General features: G+C 38.3%; 1 protein-coding gene across 1 annotated transcript; it reads left to right on the top strand.

The window, feature by feature from the left end:
• Positions 1–341: 341 nt before the first annotated feature.
• Positions 342–10,506, top strand: Pka-C3 (Protein kinase, cAMP-dependent, catalytic subunit 3). The gene is made up of 5 exons (XM_066742508.1): positions 342–2,162; positions 6,350–6,512; positions 7,150–7,413; positions 7,495–7,825; positions 7,983–10,506. The coding sequence occupies exons 1-5, from the start codon at positions 2,072–2,074 to the stop codon at positions 8,127–8,129; spliced, it is 996 nt and encodes a 331-aa protein (XP_066598605.1). The 5' UTR covers positions 342–2,071; the 3' UTR covers positions 8,130–10,506.
• The last annotated feature ends 75 nt before the right edge of the window (positions 10,507–10,581 follow it).

The following is a 10,581-nucleotide window of genomic DNA, read 5'->3' as shown; positions in this document are numbered from 1 at the left end:
AGAGAGATGAAAAAGCACTCTGACTCGACGTATACATATGTATATATGGGTGGAGCAAGTTCGGGGCGTTTTCGCAGCAGTCAATCCATTCCTTCGTGGCGTTAAATAATAAAGTGATGATTTACATAGGGGGGAGGAGAGAGGGGGATGTAGAAGGCAGTAACGATAGAACGATCGTCAGTCGTCGCGAATTTGAATGCCGGTGGCAAAATGCATCTGGACCACTGCCAGAATCAAAAATAAGTTAAAATTCAAGAGAATCGCCGATAGCCGAACACCACCGTTTCTCGAGACGAGTCTCTCGACCCGTGTGCACGCCTGTCTCCATTTATAATAGTCTCGTGTTTCTCAGACTTAAAGGATTTTCCTCCTTGCCCAAAAAGCCTACGCCCGCCGTCTTTGATATGATTTCCGAATCATCACTATTTTTGCGCGCATGTCGCGAGTATCACGAAATTACCACTCGAGTCTCAATTTCGTACGGTGGTATACAGTTTCACGAATAAAAAGGAGGAGAGAAAAGAAGACAAGTAGCGCGTGTCTCACCCAAGTCAAAACGAGCCGCCGTGACTCACAATTTCAATTTTACTCGAGAAACTCACGGCGAGAAGCCACGAGAGCAACCATAACCTATAACTGTCGTCGTACTCGTCATTAGCGTCTTAATTGGGTGAATCATGCCTCCTCTAGCGCGTTAACGCCAATTATCAATTGAACTAGGCGATGTTTTCACCGTGCACGTGTAAATAAGAGCTCGATAGCGTAGGTGCTTGTTGAGAATCTTTCTTACGAGGAACGTATTAATTGCATGCACGATGAACTTCTTTCTTCGCATTGGTAGCGAGCCGCGTGTTGAAATGCGATAACAAGGCATTGCTTGTATTTGTTTATTCGGACCATACAGTCGAAACTCGAAAGAGCGACACCACGCGAGCAAGCCAGTGAGATTGTACATACACCGGTGAGAGTTTGAGGTTAGTGGAGGTGAGATGGAAGTTGGTAGCATTGGCGATGGCGGGAAGGTGAGAGCCGCGAGAGGGTGGGGAAACGAGTAAGAGAAGGATGGAGAGAGGCTTTTGAGATCGCTCTCGACTCTCTCGAGCCTCGGGTGAGTCGAGTAGAGCCAGTGGAGCGTAGATGGCACAACCGCAACACGAGTCACAACCAGTTTAGTTTTGCTTGGCGTTCGCATCGCTCCGGAACTATTCCACCAAATTTCCCCCGATAAACGCCAATCGACAGCTGTCATCCAATCTCGTGTCCAAATTCGTTCGTAATTTTGTTTCTCGTTTATCCAACGGAAAAGTGAAGTGACAGTTGATATCCAGGCCAATGTCCACGCATCGAGTCGCACAGGCGCGTTTCAATCTTCGTCTTTCAAATGATATCAATTTTTTACTTTCTCGAGGGTGAGGTTGACTTTGTCACTTACGCGATTATTCGAACAGTCGAACGCTGCGAAGTGACAAGACGCTGGCTTGCACAGCGCATTAAGGAGCACCGGAGGTTGTCGCAGCTGTTTATCCTGTGAGGATCCGTGTCGTGGATCCGCAAGATTCAACTACAGTTTCTCGTTTGCATCGACGATTGACGTAATAGCGTGGCAATGACCGAAAGTTTACGACAGGCAGCAAAGAGATAGTCGAATCTGCTGCGTGCATCGGCATTTGCATGGTTTCCATTTGACTGGATTCGGTACATCGATTATTGCAAAAGGGAAAGTATTGTTGTGAACGAGTAACGATAACAGGTAGCAGTCGTGTCACGTAAAAGTGCAGGGAAAGCGTGATAATCGACTATCTGTAGTACTGGATCTGGAACATTTGGTTAGATTTTTGGGTCATACGTTCTCGCTGCGGGTCGAGAAAAAGCCTTTTTCTTAGAAGGGGAAGTCCCGTGAATTCGAGCGGGAATCCCCGTAAACCCAGAATACTGCGAGTGGGACGTTGAACCGCGCTTTCCTCTCTTTCCACGTGTTGCGGAGAGTCGAAGCGGTCGAAGACGAAGAGAGAAATAAATCAGTAAACTTTCACCGAGAGTATACCGCAGAGTCGACAGTTCGTTGCACGTAATGTCCGGGGACAGTACGTCTGACGAGGAGGGGTCCCAGGAGGACCCTCCGCGCTACGATATCGACGAGCTGGAAATTATTAAAACTATCGGTAAGTTTCCATATCCCCTAAAATTCCCTTCGATGAAAGATAAAACGCTAACAAATTCAAATAAAATCCACCACATTTCCACGTAGTACAAGTAAAAAAACGATCATGTAAAAATAGTCGAAGCTTTGGTTGATTTTTTTCGAGGAGCTGTGAATTTTGAGAAAGTGACGTGAACTGGAGTGAGAGGGGCGAAGGATGTCAGTGGCTTCGTGGAATTAAAAAAGAAATTGTGTAAAAGGATTGGTCGCTCTGATCGATTTGCGATTGAGAAAGGAGAAAGAATGGTCAATGGTGTGGTTTCAGATAGGGAGTGTGCGAGTATGGAAGTGGGCCACTGGAGAGAGAGAGAGAGAGAGAGAGAGGGGCCGACCGAGTGTATATTTAACTACTCGTTAATCCGGAATTACGCGTGCTAGCTGGTCGCCAGACTGCAGGTGTTTCCCCTTAGAGATTTCATCTTGGAAAATCTACAACATTTTTCGTCACCAGTCGCGATACGTTATGTCATAATACGCGTAATGCCATTCCCTTTGCCTCAACGTTTCTCGCGATTCGCACATTTTTCTCGATAATCAGCGAGATTCTCCAATTGCTCAATATCGTGTTCATTGTCAAGTTTGACTGTACCTATGCTTGACATCTCTTTCGTCTTTTCTTTCCGTACACATTTTCCTCTTCAAGTGAAATCTAACAAACCCTAATTTGTTGAGTTTATAATATTAATGTATTATAATAAACATTTGTCCTATTAAACTGTGTTTCTAACATTAGTAACCTTATTTCAATATATGTAATGTACTCGGAGTTATGGATGTAATTTCTAACTGTACTACGCGTAATACGATGGAAATCTTGCTGCTTAGCATCATGTTCCGCTAGCTGGCTATTGGACCAATAAGAGTTACGCAAAGATGACGCGACAAAATCTTATGAGAGAGGGAGGAGGAGGGATAAGCTTGACTCGAGAACAGAAATCGTTACAACGTCGCGAGCTTGAAATTTTTTTATCACGAAAAATTTCGTTAGAAAACTTGGGTTAAAGTGAAGTCGATGGCATGTGTGTGTGTGTGTATACACATTACAAAAGAAATTTTGGATACTCACCAAGTCGTACGGTTTCCAAACGTAACAAAAGTCGTATCTACAGACAAAGTTAACAGCTGACGGTCGAAACTCGAGAAAAGGGTGTCTACGTGACGTCGGTAATCAATCGTTGCGTTCGCGTATAATCTAAAAATATCTTTCATAATAGACGGTTAGGGAACTCGCGTCTCTTGCTTCTGGCAGCAAAAGCATCGTTAAAAAAGTAATAATAAACATCGCGAAAGCCCCAATCACAGAACACACTTGGCGATTTTGTTTTCCCTTCGTCATATCGAAAACAATTATTGTGGTTCTTTATGTGTCGATATTTCATTCACACTCTGCTTTCAGTAAGAACAGTTTTAGCGCCATTCTTTCAACATTCGTACCAATCTCATAAAATCCCCATAATTTAGAGATGCGAAAAATTACTATTTTATTTATTTATTCCCTTGTAAAAAATACGATTCATGAAAAGTAAGGCTAGCCCAAATAAGGTTTGGAAAAATACTTGTATACATTTTTGCTAAGTAAAATCTGACTTTGAATTACTTTGTGGATTCATTAAGCAATACTCTGTATATAGAGCGAACTTTTGTACACCATGGTGTGTATTTTTTTTTCATTAATTATTCATAAATAACAAGTAAAAAATTCGACGATTATCTATTGAAATATAAACTGTCTACTACGACAAACGCATTTGTGTTGTTAATAAATAATATTGTTCGTAACAGAAGAACTAATGACGAGTTTTTAACCAAAATACACCGCGGTCTCTATGGCTAAAGTGTAACAGGTTCTTTTAGATTCGCCATTCGACGATTTTCATCCGTTGGACAATAGATTGCAAAGGAAATTATCAGTAAAAAGCGTAATACATTTTTTGTGAAGCCTCGCTTTCTCTCGCCCTATTTTTTGCTTACTGCCAAAGCAGTGTTATTGGTTAACCTAAAAAGTTGAATGATTGAAAAATTGATCGGACTATCTTTACTCGCAATTTTCTAAGGAAGTGTACTTCAAGGGATGACTATCATTGACGTTAAATCTATTTAGGTTATTTATTCGTATTCTAGGAATTGTTGGCAATTTCTGCGTGCTGGAAATAAAATGGCGGTAAAAGCAGTATAGAGGTTATTTACTGTATGGATATTTTGGAACATTTGAAGTATGATTCGCGCAGATTTTCGAGAGAATTGGAGTTGAGAGATCGGTTGTAGGAAGTCGAGGCGGATATTCTGGCCACCTGTTGTCGCTCGTTGGCACGTTTGACATCCATTAGAGACGGTTATGTCCTTCCTGAGAGTCTTGCCAATTTCTTAGCATTTATAGTACAGTCTGTATAAACAAGACGGATCAGGGATAAAAGTACACCTGACGCAGGCAATGTGGCAAGTAATTTTGGAATCGGGTTGAACGAGCATTCATTGGCCGGTCTTCTAATTGGTTCCGCGTCGTTAAGGAATGCCGCTTTCATCCCCCGCGGGACGAACCAAGGTTAAACAAATGGAGAAAGCGTGAATAGAAAATGACTGTCTTTCGATCCACGCTTATAGCACCGAGCGTCAGTTTCTCGAAAAAACGCATGGACCTTGATCACGCCATTTTCAAAGCCCACACATGAAAGTTTTAAACTTCGCTATACAAATTTCATTATTTATGAAAATTTAACTCTACAAAAACCATTCGCTGATTTTCTTCCCCCCATTAACATTTGCATATATTAGCTTAGCCAATTGGGCCTTGACAATTATTTATTTTTATGCTATACAGCGTGTCGATTTGGAAAGTACCACCCTTGATATTTCAAGATTTTAGTCGTTGCTTCAAATCTTGCTATATAGGGCTCTCATGTAATTTTATAAAAATTTGCCCATTGAAATTAAAATCGATCTGTTTCTGCAAGCTTCTAAATTTTCTATAACAACTCAAATGTCAAGGCTGGTAGATTTTCACATTGACACGCATCATAAGCATTTCTTTTATCAAGATTCTCAGTTGAGCAACGTGCTAAAATATTAGGTCTGACAAAAATTACTTTTACTACTCGAAATGCTAATAAAGTCTATATATAAGTTTCTTATGACATAAAATCTCTCAGCGTTATCGATATAATAAAATTGAACTTTTGTCTTTGTTGTACAAAGTATAGAAACTAAAATATTAATGATTATGGCATTTTCTTTTTTTGGAAAACTACATTTAAGGTATTGTTCATCTTTACATTCCTGTTAAATAGAGAGATGCTTGAGCAACAGATATGATTTGCTCGACGATTGGCAAAAATGTCGTATTGCACAACATATGGAAAAATTGGCTTCATTGATTTCGGAAAGGAAATGTTGACCTTGAAGATGATTTGTCCCTAGATAATCATAAACAATTAAAAAATAAGTAATTATAATAGTTAATGATTGAAAGTCCCTATCAAACTGAATAGGAACTCAAAAGCACTCAGATTGAAGAAGGAGAGGAGTTTCGATATTGGAGATCTTATTACTTACAGTCAAACACAAGCTTCGTATCAAAAAGCGATATAAATTCTGATGTTATATAATTAAAATTTAATTCGGTACTAATACATTCTTAGTATCTTTTATTTTTTATTGCTATTTATCTGCTTTTAATTGTTTCGAATGAGTTACTCAGTTATAACATCAGAATATTTTTCTAACAGAAAGCTTGTGTCTGTCTATAAGTAGTAAAGTCCTGCACATCGGCCTCCTCAAAGACTATATTCAACAAGTAAAAGATCTAAAATTAATTGGTGCACTCAATATATTGCCTGTAGCTTCAATAATTCATAACTACAAAGCTGCTCTGCCTTATTTCCAATTTGCAAAAAGAAAACCGCCTTGTAACAACCCAGTGAACACAAAGATTTAAAAAAATATTATAAGAATATTTATAGTATACTGGATAATCTATAAATAGTCATATAATATTCAAGGATCTTTTGTGTTTACTGAGGAGGAAAGGGATCTTCTATGATAATGCACTGATTTATTTAACTGCAGATAAAAGTTAAATCGTTTCAAATATTAAATACATTTATCATAAAGTGGCTCTATAAAAGTATCTATTAATACATGAAATTATTTCAGGTACTGGAACATTTGGAAGAGTCGTTTTGTGCAGACACCAGGGAAAACCCTTGGCTTTGAAAATCCTCTCAATGGTGGATGTGATAAGGTTGAAGCAGGTAGATCATCTACGAAACGAAATTTCAATTTTGAAAGAGGTCACTCATCCTTTTATAGTGAATATGTAAGTGGCAAGGGAAACTCGAGGCTTGAAATATTTAGTTTATTAATCAGTAGAATAGAGCTACTCAATCCTTTGGGTTGCAATAGGTCGCACTGACCAAAGAGCATTCCAGAAGTTCTTTTTGTTTTATAAACTTTCTTGTCACGCTCTATCTTTGTTCTATTAAATTCTTTGTTTCTAACTAGTAAAAACCTTTAGTATTCAGGGTGTATCAGTAATGATGTTTTTAGTTTTAATCACATATTCTTAAGGATAAACCAAGTAGAAAAATCCTATACTATAGCATCCGTAAACTCATAATTGCTAAGATAAATCAATTTTGAAATCGATAAATCAGGACTTTGATTCGAAGGAAAAATTACTTTACTCTCGCTTTCGTTGACAGTTCCCTTTCGAAGAACAAAAGAAGCTCGTACTTCTCCACCGTTCTGTATTACCATCCACGCACGCACACGTACATACGCAACTACGTTGATTATTATATGAATTCCTATGAAAATTGGTCAAGCAGAAAACTTATTGGTGACTCAAAGGGTTAAATAATATTGTTTAGTAAATTCTGTATATTCGACGCAGTTCTATATTACATGTGTGTCCAGTTTGAACGAAAGTTTGACTAATCTAATGTGCTTTTTAGGTTGTGGAGTGGGAGAGACGAGGCCAGAGTCTACATGCTGCTGGAGTTCGTCGCTGGGGGTGAATTATTTTCATACTTGAGGGCTGCTGGCAGATTTGCAGGGCCCACCAGTTGTTTCTACGCAGCCGAATTGGTTTGCGCCCTTGAATACTTGCATGGGAAGCACATAGTATACAGGGACCTTAAACCGGAGAACCTGTTGTTAGATAGTCAAGGTCATTTGAAAATCACAGACTTTGGTTTCTCGAAAAAGTTAACCGATAGGTAAAAGACATTTTTGTTGAATTCAAAAATATCCAGATTTAGAAAGTATATTAAATACATAAATTATTCGAAACTTTGCAGAACGTGGACTTTGTGCGGTACACCGGAGTATTTGGCACCGGAAATAATTCAAAGCAAAGGTCACAATAAAGCGGTTGATTGGTGGGCTTTGGGTGTTCTGATATACGAAATGCTGGCTGGATTTCCACCCTTCTTCGACGACAATCCATTCGGGATCTACGAGAAGATTCTGAGCGGTAGGATAGAGTGGCCAAAGCACATGGATCCTATTGCCAAAGATCTCATTAAGAAATTACTAATCGCTGATAGAACGAAACGGTTGGGTAACATGAGGCAGGGTGCGGATGACGTGAAGAGGCATCGTTGGTTCAAACTTATCGATTGGCCCCTGGTAAACATTTTAATCTTGTTATAAAGCTAGTGTGAAGACTAAGAAGGGTTGTACATTTGTGGAGAGATTCCACTCACTAACTTGACACTGCTGTTGACTTGTAAGAAAATTCTATTAATTGTCATGGATGGACTCAATTTTTATTATTTTTTTGAAGGTACCACAGAGAGCTTTGACCCCTCCCATAAGGCCACGTGTCAAAGCACCGGGTGACGCGAGTTGTTTCGATGATTATCCCGAAACTGATTGGCGTTCCCAACCGCCCTTACCACCGGATCAGTTGGCTCTCTTTCAAGATTTTTGACCTTCGCCCCGCAACGCTGGAAAATTAACAATATTTTCAGCATAGAGACTGATCTATGTTTTAACAATGAGTTTTTTTGCTCCCTAAAGCAGAGCAGCTAAGCGGAAATGTATATACTATATATAGGCCTGGCTCCGAATTACAGTTCCAATTTATGATCACCCAAAGTGCTTAAAATCATTCAAACAAATGTTACATGAATTATAAGTGCACTATGCGTGAATAGAAACGTACAGATAGCATGAAATCACTTGCTTCGACTGACTTTGCTTTCGAGATTAGAAAGAGCGAAACTTTATTAGGTTTGTTCAATTTAGCTGTACTTTCTACATTTTTTGCAAAAGTGTGTACACTGAAGCGTTCGTTTTAAACAACGTGTAAATTGTAACTCTGTTCATTTGAGCAGAGAGTAATTATACTTTTTGTAAGAAAGCTACGCTTTTTATACCTAGTCAGGAGGAAGGGTATAAAGGATAATGTAGGTTTAGTGTTAAGTGGATAGGAGTAAAGTAGACTACATGGCAATCGTAGATGATATTGAAAGACGGTCACCCGTGTTGACGTTTCTTTTTAACCTCTAGGCTGCTGGTAAAGCCCTTTTTAGGGCTTCGAATTAAAATACGGTATATTGATTCGTCAGCGATTAACAAAGAAGCGGGTCCAGCTAGCAAAGAGAATTCCCTTTAAACGATTACGAAGCTATTTTTATGGAGCAAACGAAGCATTCTTTCTTGAACTCCTTAAGATTTTAAAGGTCTATTTTGGTACCATGAGAATTCATAAAGAACTTATTTTTTGTTTCACCAAAATGGAACTCCAAAAAGAATTTTCTTGTTAGCTGGGAATAGACCGAGAATTATCGTAAGATATAAGGAAACTGTGCGTGACCTCAATGATTATAGGAAAATCATCACTAATCTAATATAGTTCCGAAGGTCTATGCTCTGGTATTAAAGGGCAGAGCAGATAAATGAGGATTGTGGACTATTTATGGATGCTGAGTCTTCCTTTTTAAACCTCCAGAACAAATGAATAATTATTTAGAAGAGAAAGAAATACTCAAAGTCCATTCGGTTCGTTACCAGCAAAGCTCATTTTGAGATTTGGAAGATCTGACCGTAATGCATGACCAATTTGTTGTTACGAGTCAAAAATTTCCCACAAATACAAGCCTATATTTTGGAGTAAAATCAACGGCAACCCCTACAGGTTAAATAGATTTCTACATGTATATTATATTATATAATCAGCTAATTACAGCATCCCATATGTTTTGTATTAGCTTTGTTAAGTTTTGTTCGTTTTAGTTACACATAATCATAACGAACCGGCAGCATATCAGTGTGTTTCGCGAGAAGGTTTGGTTTAAGTGATACGTGCCTTTACGTTTCTCTTTCGTTTTTCACCTGGCTTTCTCATACTCCTCTTGAATAAGTTTAGAAAAACAAATGAAATATTAAAAACATACGGTATTTCAATTCGCACTTGATTTAAAAATTGAACAGTACTGAGTAAGAAGTTCTACACTATTTTAGGTGTAAGAGTTTAACTAAAACGAATAAGTCTATTATATTGTAGTTCCTATACCAGAGAGCTTACACTTTGCATATTTGAGTACAAAGAGTATAGCTATATCGAACAAACCTATGGCCAAAACATCTCAATCATCAATTCTTCGGAAGTAGAATCGATGCAAACCTCTGTAAACTGACTTAAATCGATTTTGCTTCCGATAATAAAAATGGAGATACCCTCTTAACTCGAATACCTAGATCATCAATTTTCGGGAACTGAATTGTGGCAGGCGAATGTACACCATGAGAAAATGATTCGATCATATTTCGACCAAATTCACCCTGCACTTTCTCCAAAAAATTTGTGTACCACACTATAGGAACAGTACATGCCAATACAACGATTTGAAGCGAGAATGTGTACCTGTATACCTATACGCAAAAAATCTGTCAAAAATTATAGGATTGATCGATAGAGAAGGTTGATTTTATACATATGCGAATCATCACATTTTCATCTCACTGTCAATGTGTTGTTATACGCGTTTCCCATCGCACGAAGTGAGCGATTCAATTTCTCACAGTGTACACACATACGTTTATGTAAGATAGATACGAAATCCTTTATAGACCCGAGCGTCAAATCTCTGGGTATTGTTGATCATAATTAAGAAACACGATTATATTATATATACTATATCTAAATCATGAAATTAAACATTTCCCTTTAATATATGGCGATATTTTGTAAATATGTGCAAAATTGTATTCTCCCCTGCTATTTATTAAAGTTTGTTTCTATAGGTAGGCAATTTTTTAAAAAGTTTCCACGAGAATTGTAAATAAAAGAGCAGTATGTGTAAGGTGATGATTGATGTTATTAGAAATTCGAGTTTAATTGTTACTTTCACGATCCCTGTGTGACTCGCAGCAATGAT

The sequence above is a fragment of the Prorops nasuta genome, unplaced genomic scaffold, assembly GCF_024137725.1.
Source record: "Prorops nasuta isolate Cenicafe-Biocafe unplaced genomic scaffold, Cenicafe_Pnas_1.2 PNAS00030, whole genome shotgun sequence".
NCBI lineage: Eukaryota > Metazoa > Arthropoda > Insecta > Hymenoptera > Bethylidae > Prorops > Prorops nasuta.
The sequence above is the reverse complement of the archived record's forward strand: the minus strand, read 5'-3'. Positions and strand labels throughout refer to the sequence as shown.

Bases quoted from the DNA above. Each gene is read 5' to 3' on its own strand.
- Pka-C3 (XM_066742508.1), top strand. From the start codon at position 2,072: ATGTCCGGGGACAGTACGTCTGACGAGGAGGGGTCCCAGGAGGACCCT. The intron at 6,513-7,149 runs GTAAGTGGCAAG...TGTGCTTTTTAG, and splicing joins CATCCTTTTATAGTGAATAT to GTTGTGGAGTGGGAGAGACG. The intron at 7,826-7,982 runs GTAAACATTTTA...ATTTTTTTGAAG, and splicing joins AACTTATCGATTGGCCCCTG to GTACCACAGAGAGCTTTGAC.